This window comes from Marmota marmota, unplaced genomic scaffold, assembly GCF_001458135.2.
Source record: "Marmota marmota marmota unplaced genomic scaffold, marMar, whole genome shotgun sequence".
In the NCBI taxonomy this organism is placed as follows: Eukaryota; Metazoa; Chordata; class Mammalia; order Rodentia; family Sciuridae; genus Marmota; species Marmota marmota.
This window is the reverse complement of record NW_026000221.1, coordinates 5,010,312-5,025,081: the sequence shown is the minus strand read 5'-3', so window position 1 is coordinate 5,025,081 and position 14,770 is coordinate 5,010,312. Positions and strand designations below refer to the sequence as shown.

Genomic DNA, 14,770 nt, shown 5'->3' with positions numbered 1-14,770 from the left:
GAGGCTGGTCCTGTTGAGCTTTGAAATGTTGAGCTCCTTTGCTGTCCCACAGAGCACCTGTGTTGCCAGTCTGTCTGCTCAATACCATGTCTGTCCTCATTACCCACAGATAACTGTAGTGACCTGAACTCAGAACTGCAGAGGGTGCTGACAGGGCTGGAGAGCGTTGTCTGCGGCAGGAAGAAGAGCAGCTGCAGCCTCTCGGTGGCTGAGGTGGACAGGCACATCGAGCAGCTCACCACCGCCAGCGAGCACTGCGACTTGGCTATTAAGGTGGGCCTCCCTCAACCCGCTGCCAGGTGGTCTCAGATTATGTAAGGGGAGTGGTCAGAACCCACTCTTGAGGCATGTTTGTCTCAAATACCTGTTTGGGGATGTTTCAGTGACAGCCATGCTAGAAATTGGGCCAGGAGGTAGAAGCAGGGGCCCTACAAATCTTTGCTTGGCTGAATGACTTTGGAAAAAAGCCATTATATTGACAGTCAAGATCTCTGGCTTTTCTATAAAAGAGATGATGTGCTTAGAAATGATTAGATTACTAGCACCCAGCCACATCATTTTAGCATGGTTCATGACAGAGCACTTGTAAGTGTACCAGGGAAGTTTTATTGGAGCTTTAAGGCCTCAAGAACACGATTTCATGAGTTAACAATCTGTGTTGCTGACCAAGGGGAAGGTTCAGCACCTGACTGAGTCATCCCATCCCCTGCACAATGCAGCTGGGTCTCAGCCACACCTCTGACATGTTTTCATCTTCCTACTGAAGAAGGAGCAGGTGAGGGGAATCTGCTGCATCTGCACAAAGTCATCCTGAACAATGGGAAAGACAAGTCCAGCTGATCCCGGGCCTCAAGTGTCTTTATATTACTTCACTATAGCTTAGGGACCTAGGCCTAGCAATTTAGATATAGAAGTCTGGGAGGATCTTATACAAAGGAACAATCTAGGCCCAAGTTTCTGTCAACGAGAACCCTCAATTTCCCCCAAAGAACTGTGTTGTCTCAAGGTACAGCATGGTGTCTGTTTATAACACAGCTGCTTTCTCTCTCTTTCATCTCAGTTGGAAATATATAGGTGAGGTGGGGTTGGGGATGAGGAGAAGCTATCACTGGTGTTTCTTGTCTGGAGTGTTCCAGGCTCCACATTAGATGGCAATGTCATCTTGGTACTAGCTCTAGCCTCCACATTGAGAGGAAAAGAGGAGGCCAGGGACTTCTGCCAACTAGCAAGGGACATAGCAGGGCCTGGAGCATAGCCAACTAGGATAAGAGTCTTGAATTTGAAAGGAGAAACAAAGCAGATCATGAGGAACGTGGCAGCAGGATTTGGGTACCTGTGTTCCTCAGGGAACCAGTGTGAGCCTCTGAGGGTGGCTCCTAGGGGGTTTAGTATTTGAAACCTGTTTCTCATCATGTCTCTTCTTGGCCTTTTGCAACTGCCCTGTAATTCTCCCTTCTGTTTAGAAATCAACTGGCCTCTGCTTCCTTTCACAAAGGATAATACATGTGAATGAATAGTTTCTGAGAGCAAGCAGAATAAATTCTTTCTTTTTTCTTTTCTAATTTTATGTATCTTCTCCACTAATGCTGTTGTAAATGAATTTTTAATAACCCTTCAAGTATGATAAGAGATTCTCTCTTTTTTCTTTCTTTTTATTTTTAATATACTTTAGTTCTTAGCTACCTTATTAATTAAATCCCTGCTGTCTGAGAAACCTCCACAATGAGCTTCCTCTTTTCTGTGTCACTGAGGTTTATTTTTGACTTTCACATCTTGGGACTGAACCTCATTTGCACCATTTGAATTCTTATGTGGCACTGAAAGTGGGAAAAGGTTGAGGTGACCTGTTTTATTGCTGAGCTGGCACACAGGAAGCCTGTAATTTAGGAAACTTCCAATTAGATTTTGCATGCAGTTTGCCACTTCACGTTTGTCATCGCATCCCCCGGATCAGTAATTGTCCTGCTTCCTGGTTGCACATTTGCCAACTCTGGGACTCAAGTGAAGGAGGTAAATGGTTGCATGTTGGTGGTGGTTAGCACCATGCTGACTTAAACACCAGAAAGGGACAGTGTTTTCCTAACTCTGGAGATGGCAGAGTAACCCAGATCATGACCCAGGCAAGCGAGACAGCCTCATCTGAAACTGGAGAGAAGACCATGGTGAAGGGGTGTCTCTGGTCACCATCCCCATGTGCAATGAAGTGGCTCTAAGCCCCCTTCTTTGGGTTCAGTGGCTCCTGTGCAGCCTGTGTTCTTCCCATCCCGTTTCTCCAAGATAGCGAACATGACTTTTCTTTGTGGCCATGTTTTGCAGACAGTTGAAGAGATCGAAGGGGTGCTTGGCCGGGACCTGTACCCCAACCTGGCTGAAGAGCGGTCCCGGTGGGAGAAGGAGCTGGCTGGGCTGAGGGAAGAGAACGAGAGCCTAACTGCCATGCTGTGCAGCAAAGAGGAGGAGCTCAACCGGACCAAGGCCACCATGAATGCCATCCGGGAAGAGCGCGACCGGCTCCGGAGGAGGGTGAGCACCACAGCCAGCTCAGTGTGGTCTGTCCCAGCCATGGGGCTGAGAGGAGTGGGCATATACAGCCAAGGGCAGCCCCAAATTTTCATGGATTCTGAGTCTTTGGAATCACCAGCCTTTCCTGGTTATGAAGCCATTCTAGAAAGTAGTTTTAAGATGCTAAGATATAGAGATAAGATTTTTTTTAAAACACCTTTTTCTGGAATCCTAAATCTAAGTAGATGATAAAATTAGAGCAGTTTTCCTCAAACTACTCTCCTGGGTATGCACAACGTCTCCAAGCTCCATTAAAAGGTGCTTCTTTTAAGATAGTCTAGGAGGTGGGGCTATGATTCAGTGGTGCAGTGCTTGTCTGGCACAGGTAAGGCTCTGGGTTCAATCCTCAGCACCACATAAAAATAAATAAATAAAATAAAGGTATTGTGTCCATTTACAACTAAAAATTTTTAAAAAGATAGTCTAATAATATTTTTATAATTTTAAAAAAATATAGAATTTTCCCCTTTCAATTTTTTCTACAAAATTTTCTTTAACTTCGTAGTATCTGTTGTCACTTATGGCTATATCTAATGTGAAATGTCCCATCTTCTAGCATAAACTTATTAAAGTTAAAATAACCATATAGATATGTGTGTGTATGTATCTGTACATGTGTGTCTGTATGTGTATTTGTGTATGCATATCTGTGGGTGTGTATACACATGAGAGTGTGTGTGTGTATTTGTGGGAGAGGGAGAGAGAAACTGATTGATTGATTTCTGTATTCACCTAAGGGCCTGCCTGCTCCAGTTTGAGAACTACTTTGCTAAAGACATATATCCCTTGCTGAAGGTGCTGATGTTTCAACATAGAAATGTTTTAACATAGAATTGTTAAAGCATTCAGTTTTCTAAAGATGCCGTTTTTACCCCGCAGGGACCCATAAGTACGTCTTTGCTTGGCTGTGAATTTTATCTGTGATTGGACTGGGGGTGAAGCAATGGATTCTTCAGTCAGAAACAGCAATATTAGGCTGTTACTTTCAAGTCATGCTCTGAATGGTAATTTTGCACATGAAGTAGAATGATAGGGGGAAAATAAATCTAGTTGGTTTCGTCAACCTTCACCATTACTGTTTCTCTCTAACCTTTGGAGAACACCTTGGAAGTAACTTGTTCTTCAATAAGGTCAGGCATGTAAATGGTTTTGTTCTTAATCCACATGCAGATATTCTTGTTGTTTGAATATAGAAGAGATAACTATTGTTGAATATTACCAACACCATTCCTCTCCTCATTTATGCCTAATGTCATGATTAAAGAGCCAGCACTCCTACCTCTTATATCTGAACATCATTTATCTTAACTCTTGTGCATTAAGCGTATTTTCAGTACCCAGCTTTACCAAATGCCATTCTCCAAACTTGTATCAGCAGGTGTGAATCATCCTAGTCAGCAAAGGCTTTATCTGGGGAACTCAATGAAATTTACTTAGCACTAAGGCCTACGCCACCTGTAATTTCCTGGGTTACCCCCTCTGATCTTTATGACTAATATCCTAATTAGGTATGTGCTTGCTTTTAGTGTGTGTATTCTGTTGATGCATGTTTTGTGAAGGAAATGTTGGTCTTAGATATAATTACATATTGTGGTTTACAATAAATTTCCTTCTCTAACTTGAGTTACTAAGATGCAGAATAGCTTTTGATTGTAGCAAAAAAAAAAAAAAAAAAAGGCGCCAATATCCACCCCTCCAATGTTTTCTTCAACTTTGGAGGTCAGCATTAAGAACAGAACAGTGTGGAGGAATTTACATTGTGTACCAGAGCTCTGGAGCCACACTGCATGGGGTCGTAGCCTGACCTGCAAAGTCCCTATGAGTCTAGCAAATTACCTAACTTCCCTGGGCTTCAGTTTACTTTGCTATGAAGTGGGAATAGTAATAATACCCAATACAGGAAAATTATCTAATACTGATAAAATAGTTACACGGTGCCTGGAATATAGTAAATACTCAATAAATTAGAATTAGTGGTAGTTGTTTGGGCTAGAATCCACATTTATATGTTGAATGGTGTGGAAAGTTTAGTTTCATGCCATCTTTTTGTTTATTTATTTTTAATAAGAATCTTTAGATGTTTGAAAAATTCTAACATGAACATTGAATATATTGTAAGTATATAGATGTGCACATGCACACATGTTTCTTCACAAAATGTTTCTTCTGATTATGTTTACTTAAGTTTGTGCCATCAATGTGGTTTTATATAAATTTACATAATTTGTAGTTCATTTACCTCCCAGTAATAAAACTTTAAGGAACTTGTGTCTTCAACTAGTAATGTCTTGTGGGATATGTATACCTACCCATGAATTAGATTTATTTCTAGGCAATTCAGGTTCTCAAAAGAATTTTCTAGATGCCTTTCAATGCTGGTTTACTAGACTTAAAGACCTGGAAGACTTCAACCACCCAGTATATTTCATTTCCCTGAGGGATCTACCTTTTGTGATTAGCATTATCTTTTGTTTGTCATGATGTGTAGGTTTGCAGAGTAACTGAGCTACAATTCCATTTTCATCTCTGTGATTTTACATAGTTCATGGCTAGTTTACCTTTGCGCTTTGTAGTAGCTCTGAATCCATAGTTCATCAAAGTGGCCTGAAAATAATTGGGGCTTAGCTTTTTTTTTTTTTTTTTCTTCCTTTGCCCACATTCATTTCATAGAATTTTAACTGACCAGATCGATAGGATTGATGCTCCCCACCCCCCCAACTATAATTAAACAAAGTGCTCTCTGTAGGTCTTCCGAGCCTTGTTCAAGATTTAATTAAATCAGATCTTTAATGTAGTCAGTTAACAAATTGGACTATTTGGCAGAGCAGTAACTAAGAAACAACAGGCAGACAATTTTTATTATTGGTCCCAGTTCATTATTAAATGAAATAATAATTTATTTCTGAATGTTCTGTAATATAACCACTTATTTCCCCACACTTAAGGAAACAGACTTAATCCAGGCAAGGTGGAGTTAATTACTCTAGAAAGGAAGCACTTTGTTCTTCTTTCATTCATTTATGCACTTCATAAACATGGCTGGTCATGTCTGTGTCAGGCAGAGGTCTTAGAGTGATGGACAGAGCACCATGAATGGTTTAAGGGACGCTGGGGAGACAGCCAAGTCAAGAGGTCATAATGATGTATGCCGAGTGGTAGGGATGGTGAACACAGAGAGTGCCCTGGGAACTCATAGGAGGGACGTCAATAACAGGGCCCAGCTTCTCCCTACTGCATCCATATTTTCACCTAAATTGTTTAGGCTAACTTCTATATAGCCAAAATTATCCAGGGCTTTTCCTATTCTGTTTGGCAAAGCAAACTTGATGTGACCATAGGCTTGTGAACCCATGTCTCATGGAATCATGGACTTGGACATAAATAGGCCACACAAGTCCCTTCTGAGACTTTGTAGATACTCTTCAGCAAGTTCTACATGTTCATAGTATAAGGTGGTGGTAACAGTTCCTTCCTTGTTCCCTGTTCTCTTCCTGGGACTTCTCAGCATGTCTGAGGATGAGTTCCATCTGCCTTTCCATGGGGTCTGGCTTCTGCTGTGACTCTGGGTTAACATCACAATGAATTCAAGAGACTACACACACACTTTTTAAAACCAAATAAAAGTTACCCTAATCTGAAATTTCCTCCTAACTTTCCCCATCTCCCCTTAAAATCTTATAAAAATATTTCATGTTTGTTATATTAACTTGACTCCCCAAAGATTTTAGTTGGGAATGGGAGGCTCCAGTTCCCACTGGTGATAAGGAACCAGTCATTCTTGATATCTAAATACAAGATTGTATTTATGAAACATTGCATTGATAGACCTACATAATAAAAATGGAAGCACCTGGTTCACACAGTTTCTTAAAGTATAAGCAAGGACTCCAGACTCTGCATATTTAAATATTTGCCATTTGGCTTCACAGCCAGAAAAGGGACAAGCAAAATTCCATAGAGCTTCAGAGCCCCTTTCCTTCCCTGTCACCTCATCTCCTTTAATAGAAAGTAGCATCAAATTCCTGGCAATGGAACCTCTTTGGGGAACAGGAAGCTGGGAAAGGAGATGACAGGAAAGGTGTAAGTATGAAGGGAGAAATTTCCTCCACACCTTGTCTCTCTCTCCGCACTTTTTTTTTTCCATAAGCTTTTCAAAGTACCGATTCTGTCATTTACTCCTGTGGGTCACTTTTATGTCTGTGATTATGTCAGGAGAGATGATGGGCTGCACTATCTGCCCATAGTCGTCCTCATGTAGCAGAGGTCCTTGTGCTGAGGGGCGCTGAGGGGTGCTCAGCGATGCTCTGCTCAGCCAGGTGTGCGGTACATGGTCAAGCACTTGTCCCAGGAACTCAGCAGCTAAGGCTGTTTATGGAGCATCCTCTCTATGATGCCAGGGTTCTCCAGAGATCCCGATCACTGGAGCCAATGGCTGAAACTTAACTAGATCTAAACACCAATTCTAATCCACCTTCAGTATCTCCAAGGACACATGTTGATTAGAGGCCATATCAGAGGAGATGAAAAAGAGAATCTGAACTAAAACAAAGGGGCTACTTAATGTGATTATCTAGGACTCTATTATGTGCTTTTTCTGTAACATCTACAGTCCACCCTCACTAGAAGTGTTACAGTGCCAAATTGATGTGCCCTGAGTAGAATTTGTCTATACTGGAAGCAGCCATTTGCTCTGTCCACATTGTTTCCTGTTATATGCTAACTCAGTATGTCTGAGATATTTTTAACTAAAAATCAGTGACAGTGAAGATATTTCCAGCAGTGAACTGTTGTGACCTTAGGTAGGTTAAATACAGGCTCATCTGCTTTACCTTGGAAACTCTTACAGACTCCTGAAAACTCTTCCCATTTCACTTCCCTCCCTCATACTCTTCCCACAACAGGTGTATATGAAGAAAGACAGAATCATATAGTTACTATGTATTTACATGTAAATATATATTTACAATGTATTTATATGTGGGTATGTGCAAATATTTAAAATAAACCAGAACAACATAAACCAATGTCATAATAATAGTTATGCAAGGGACAAGTACCTAGGAGTGTAGGTCAAAGGGGATTTGAACTTTCCTGTAATGTTTTTTTAAGTGTTAAGTGAATACGTTTATATAGTTGTATAACTTTTAATATAGAAATATATATATAGATAAATAGTCAGGACACTAATATGTCAGTGTATTAACAGAGGCTAAATCTAGGCAGTGAAAGGATGTGATTGCTCCCCCATCTCCCCCCTTTTATTGCTGGTACTAGGGATCGTAACTAGGGCTTCATGAATACAAGGCAAGCACTCTACCACTGAGCCACATTCCAACTCTGCTTTTTCTCTTGTTCATAGTCTTCTTTAATTTTCAAGTTTAACAAACCAAAAATGAAGTATGACCAGACTATAGGCATATGGGATTACGCCTATAATCCCAGTGATTCCAGAGGATAAGGCTGGATGATCACAAGTTTGAGGTCCCAGCCTCAGCAACTTAGTGAGACCCTGTTGCAAAATAAACAATAAGAAGGGCTATAGGTGTAGCTTGGTGGTAAATCGCCCCAGTATAAAATCTCCAGTGGGTCAAATGTCCAGTATTTTTTTAAAAAAATGATGTATGGATTATGGAGAATGATCTATACCTTTCAACTTTAACAGTTTGATATTCATGAACCAGTAAAATTGTTTTCTCTTTTGTTCATTAGGGAATATTTGTTCATTTCTTATTGGTTTCATCTTTTCTTAGGAATATCTTTACATAATGAGACACAGCCTGTGATATTAGCTAGGTTCAAATTCATGAAAGATTCATACAAACCAGCCCTAATCTGGCCCAGTGAGAGGGAGCCCAGAGGGAGAGGGTGTGGCTCCAATGGCCCCACCCAGCCTCAGTATGGGGGCGTCAGGTGGCTCTCCTATTGTATGGCTAGTAGGTTAGGCAGGATAAAACTGACTCTGCCGTACTGATTGGCTTCCATATCTCAATGGTATGACACTTATTTCCTTGTTTGCACCATTGTCCAGGATGGGACTGGGGACAGGTACACATCTCTGCTCCACATGTTCACTCAGGAGCCCAGGTTGTTGGCTGCCCGGCACCTAAGACCACACCTGAAAGGTCTTACCCTAGTGCTTCAAGGCTTCTGCTCATTGCCTTTGGGCCAGAACTAGACTGATGGCTTCACCTAATTTTAAAGGGACTGAGACCCACAGAAGGGCACATGGATATTTGTTGAGAAATAAATGTTCTGACACAGTTGAACTATTTGCTTTGATCATGATACCAGAGATGCTTGATAGAAATCGGAGACCCTGCCAGACACGGTAGCTCACACCTATAATCCTAGTGACTCAGGAGGATGGTGAGTTAGAAGCCAAACTGGGCAACTTAGACCATGTCTCTAAATAGACGAATGGATAAAAAAAAAATGTGGCATTTANACAAAATTACATACAAGAGGAAGTGAGGGGAAAGGGAAAAATAATACAAGGGGGAGAAATGAATAACAGTAGAGGGGGTAGAGAGAGAAGAGGGGAGGGGAGGGGAGGGGAGGGCGGGATAGTAGAGGATAGGAAAGGCAGCAGAATACAACAGACACTAGTATGGCAATATGTAAATCAATGGATGTGTAACTGATGTGATTCTGCAATCTGTATACGGGGTAAAAATGGGAGTTCATAACCCACTTGAATCAAAGTGTGAAATATGATATATCAAGAACTATGTAATGTTTTGAACAACCAACAATAAAAATTAAAAATAAATAAATAAAATAAAAGGGCTTGGGATATAGCCAAGTGACAGAACACTTGTCTAGCACATGCAGGGCCCTGGGTTCAAGCTACAGTACTGCAAAACATCAGTCAATCAATCAGTCAGAACCAGGAAAACAGGCGTTCTCACATATCAGTCTTATCCATCTTGTACTGACTTTAAATTTCGGCTTCCGAGTCCTTGGTGAGCTCTTTCAGGGAATACGTGCCCAGGTCCCTACCACAAGCCACTGAACCAGTAACCAGGGTGTGGGCTCCAGCACACTCCCATCCCAGCTGGTCTCCATGAAAGGGAAAGGTAGTGTCTTCCAGTCCCCCACTGGATGTGGGCCAAGAGCCTCTCCAGTTGTCCCTTCTGTCTCCCTCTCTAGGGCAGTGAAAGAGAACCAAGGCCTTTCTGTTACTGCCTGGCCTGCTCCTTTGGGACCCACAGGCTAGCATTTGGGAACCTATACCCAAGTGACACCCTGCTGTGTAGAATCTATCCTGCCCACTTAACAGTGTCGCCTGACTAGAGTGGGAGAGTGGATCCAGCAGGGCACAAGCCTCAGGGGGCTGCAAAAACCAGGAGGCACAGCCTGACACAGCACCAAGCTCCCCACTCACCCGGTGCAGAACAGGTGTTCTGGGAGCTAGTTACCAACACGAGCTCAGTAGGTTTATTTTTAATACTACATTAATCGTGTTGATAACATTAACATCCTTTGAACATTTTCAGGCTGAACAAACCCTCTCACGCTAAAAATATACACTTCTAAGGGCAAAGCAGGACTCAGTGCCTAAATTATAACACTAAACATTTTCAAGCACTTACTTGCTATGGGCAACGATTGATGCACATTTCCTTTAGTCTGTACCAAAGTCCTGATGTGTAACCATTTTAGAGATGGAGATGCCAAGTCCCACGGAAGTTTTAACACTCTTGCCTGGGCCTATGCTAGTATTAGCTCTTGGTATCAGAATTTAGATGCTGGTAGCCTTATTATGGGATGCAGTTTTCACTGTTCTGTTGTTTGGACACTTTTCTGTGTTCTCTTCTCCCTCTTCCTCATTCTATCCCTTCCATGCAGACTAGCCGTTAGGCAACCATCCTGTTATAGTAACACAGCTGTCTGGTTCCATAGAGCTCCACAGATCCCCTTCCTGGCATTCTAAGACTGGGAAGTGAAGGCACAGTGAGCACATTCCAGGAAGGAGCTATCTAGGCATGGCTTCAACTTGATTCAAGTCCAGCGAAGCGTGTGTTCTCTGTAGGATGAGGAAGCTCTAAGTAGGACTCAAGGCAGAGAATCCTCAGAGCTGTGGTTCTTTCACCTCCTCTGGGAACTGTTTCCTGGTACCCTAAGAGGGCTTTACCACACCTTTGCCATGAGGTCACTGTTGTAGTTGTTGACACCAGTGTTTGCTTCTCCATCTCTGGCTTCTCCATCCTGTGAGGCTGCTTAAGGCTCATCTTGGCTACAGAGGAAGTGGCTTGATTCCGTTTGTTGGGAGCTGTTAAGGAATGAGGAAGACAGCCATGTGCTGACCTTTTCCCTGAAGCTGCCATCTTGATATGGGATCCAGGTAGCGTAGTGGGCTATAGACCAAGAGAAAGCAATGCACCTGTCAAACCTACAGGGGGTGAAATGCTGCTCTCCTTCTCCTGTTGCAACCCATTGACAACTGCCATGAACAATGAAACACCGCTTTCCCGAAACACCATGTAGATTAGATTTATGAGAACAAGTACATTTTTTTTTTGTATTTGATTCTGATTTCTCCTTTATTTGGGGACTCTAAGAAATATCATATGAGATCTCTATTAGGAGGTCGGTTCTCTACAAAATACCACAAACCAGGAGGAGAGAGCTTTCCAAGAACCGCATGGGAACAAACTGCCTTTAAACTCATTAAGTGGAGCTTTTCTGGACTAGTGATTCTCACCCCTCTATAGCATGAATCTGCTCTTCACAATCGGCTCCATTACACGTGGAAATTATGAATTACAACCTAATTGCCTGAAATTACAATTACCTGGTGTGCACTGCTGCACATCGCCAGCGGAACAGACTCTGTCGTGGATGGGTAATAATAATGTCTCTGATCCCACTCAGGACCCCGTGCCACCTCTCATTCTTGCTTGTCACTCATCTGTGAACCATAGTCACAGATGACTTTATCAGCTTGCTCCGTCACCGTGTCTCTGCTCCTCCAATGGTCCTGGAAGATGGAAGCGCCCACAGAGCTGCCCAGTCATATACTTGCCCCAGGCTCACAGTTTTGGGGGAGGCTCCTGCCATTTCAGAAACCAGTTATGTGCACAGGACCCTGGGTGTTTGGCAGCCCTAACACCAAATCCCTAATCCCACTTTCTATCTGTGCCTAATCTTCAGGCTCCTGGCTCTGGGCTCCCAGCTCCTGTCTTCCTGCTTACTTTCTTTTTCATATTTTATTTTAATGTGGCCCTGGGGCAAGGGCAGAGAGATAAGTTAATTATATCCCTCAGTTAAAGGAATACTCATAGGTCTGGCCAAGGTCCCTCTTTGAATTTATTTATTGCTTTTATTACTCATTCTCTTTCCCCCATTTTTTTGTGTGCACTTGTAAGATATGTGGTGTTTTGTGTGTTGTTTTTAATTGGCAGAAATGTTCCTGGGCTAAGGCCCTCTCTTTGTTCTCCTTGGCACTCTAATGGTTGATTTGTCTGTATTGCTGCATGAACATCTAGCCTCATGTGAATAAGGGCTTCTAGTGTGACCAGCCATCACATCAGATGGCTTCCTTCTCCTGCAACCACAGACAGCATCCTAGGGTGTGGTCAATTTCATGTGCCCCTTCTGGTCCCATGGGCAGTTCTCTGGATTCCATCCATGTCCAAGAGTGAGCTTGCTGAACCCTAGGGTATGTGTATTCTTGATTTGACCAAGTCCTACCAGTGGCTTTCTGGCTTGGCTCATCAGTCTCTTGCTCAGCAGTGGCATAAGAGGGTATCTCCTGCCCCTACATTCCTGCTGATTCTGATGCTTACCTTGGTTTATTTCATCCTGTTGTTCTCTGGTTTAATTTCTTGAGCATGTATCCTTGGGAAGTTCTTAATTTTAGCAAAGATCTAAGGGTGATAAATTCTTTTTTTCTTGGTGTGGGGGGGTGGTAGTACTAGGGATTAAACCACTGAGCCACATTCCCAGCCCTTTTGTGTAATTTATTTAGAGACAGGGTCTCACTGAGTTGCTTAGGGCCTTGCCAAGTTGCTGAGGCTGACTTTGAACTTATGATTCTCCTACCTCAGCCTCCCATGCCACTGGGATTACAGGCGTGCACCATCGCGCCTGGCTGGGTAATAAATTCTTAATCTTTGACAGTCTTTATTTTTACCCACCCCCTCCTTTTTTAACCTTTATGTTTTATTACAGTTTTTAAAAAGTGATATAAAAACATAAAAATTGTATATTTTTATATGCTAAGATGTGATGCTTCAATACATAGGTATGTTGTGTAATATTAAGTCAGGGTAAACATCTGTCTCTGTAAACGTCATTTCTTCATGGTGAAAAGATTTGAAATCATTTCTTCTTTTTGAAATGTTCAGTACAGTCTTATCTATAGTCACTCTTCTGAACAGTAGCACAGCAGAACTTTTGTTCCTGTGACTTAGTACCCATGATTAACCCTTCCTTATCGCTCTCTCCTTGCCTCCCTCCTGTCCCCAGCCTCTGATAACCACCATTTATTGCAGAGGCTGTGCTATCTCCAAGGCTTGTCCTTAGCACCTTTGTGGAAGGGTGGGCTTATTTGTAGGCTCTCTGTTTTTTTGTTCCATCGGTCTGTGTGTCTGTTTTTAGGACAATACCATGCTATTTTGACTACCACAGCTTTGTAGTGTGTGTATTTTGAAGTCAGGTAGTTTCATTCTTTTCACCCAAGTTTACTTTGTTTGTTCAGGAATCTTTTATTGTGTGTGGTTTTATATAAATTTTATGATTGTTATTCTAGTCCTGTGAAGACTGTCTCTGATATTTTGATAAGGATTACTCTGAGTATATAGATTCCCTCCTCTCCACTCTCCCCACCTCTGGGAGCCACCATTCCACTCTGAACTTCTATGAGATCAGATTTTTTAGGTCCACACATGACGGTTGCCTACATTCTTGAGAGTTATATCCTTTGCTGCAGATGTGGTAATAAATTGTCACAAACTTAGTGATTTCTTATCTTATGGTTCCAGAGGTCAGAAGTCTAAAATGTGTCACTTTTGCTAAAATCCAGGTGTAGGCAGGACTGCCTCCCTTTGGAGGCGTGAGGGGAGGGTCTGCCTCCCCACCTTCCCTGAATCCAGAGGCAGCCGCTTCTTTGACTGCCCCTCCCTCTCTTCAAAGCCAGCAGCATAGCATTTGAAAACTCGGTTCGGCACTGTGTTTCTCTCCTCCAAGGCCCTCGTGAGGACTGAGCCCACCTGGGTAATCCAGAACCATCTCCCCATCTCAAAGTCTGTTTGCTGTGGAAGGTGATATATTTCCAGGTCTCAGGGATTAGTACGAGGACTCCTTGGGGGCCATTATTCAGCCTCCTACACTAACAGTAGTCTAGCTAGGTGTTAGATTTTGTGGTGACAAGTTTTTTTTTTAGCAACATTTAACAGATTTTCTCAAGACTAACCATCAGTCTCTGTTGGAGGCGTTGGCCAAGCAGTATTGAACAGAACAGACCTACTCTTTATGAAAATTATACTTTTTATTTCTAAGCATCCTAAATGTATGTATTGTGATGTGCTTTACAGTTTGCTGTTTCTTCTTCTGGGGTGAATTCATCTCTTGCCTTAGGTGGCTGACTCTGGTTTTATCTTCCTCTCTCTGCAGTGGTCTTTCTGTGTCTGGAAGCTTTGTGGTCCTGGGTCCCCAGTCTTGGGAAGCAGAAGTCGCCTAAGTTACCTAATGATAACTGGGCAATTTACAAATTAAGTTTCCAAGGCAGTAGGTCGCCTAGCAAAACCCAGATCAGTTTTCTGTGTTAATGGATAAGTCTGCAATGTCTAGAGAATATTCATTTGGATGACACACCCAACTGTGCCACAGGTCTGCAGTTTTGTTTCTTAGAGTTTTCTCCTCTGCACAACCCAGAGATGCCTTCTGGCTTTATAGGAGGCACTTTCAACCCACTTTTCAGACCGGACCGGACTGGAAAGCTCCAGGCTTTATTTGGGGAAGGGCGTGGTGCTCAGGGGCACTGCCTGGCCTGCAGGAGCCCACCTCCATCTGCAGCCCCTCCCCATCAACACCCCCTCTGCCTCAGCAGCTGGCGCAGCACTCCCCCTCCCCCGCCAACCTTTCTAGCTTCAGTTCTCTCTCCTGGCACCTGGAGATTTCACTCTTTCTTTTAACCTTGGCAATGAATTCCCCTCTCATTGTTCCTTTTTTTAAATGCAGCATTTCTGTGCATTTTTAATAGGAG

The 14,770-nt window shown here is 42.7% G+C and overlaps 1 protein-coding gene across 6 annotated transcripts in view; it reads left to right on the top strand.

Annotated features, from left to right (window-relative positions):
• The window catches only part of Mcc (MCC regulator of WNT signaling pathway), a 445,938-nt gene that overhangs the window by 368,316 nt on the left and 62,852 nt on the right, over positions 1-14,770 (top strand). For all 6 annotated transcript variants that reach the window (XM_048791968.1, XM_048791967.1, XM_048791969.1 and 3 more), the window contains 2 exons: positions 110-273; positions 2,317-2,523. In XM_048791968.1, coding sequence (XP_048647925.1) covers positions 110-273; positions 2,317-2,523 — 371 coding nt within the window. The remainder of the gene's footprint in view (positions 1-109; positions 274-2,316; positions 2,524-14,770) is intronic.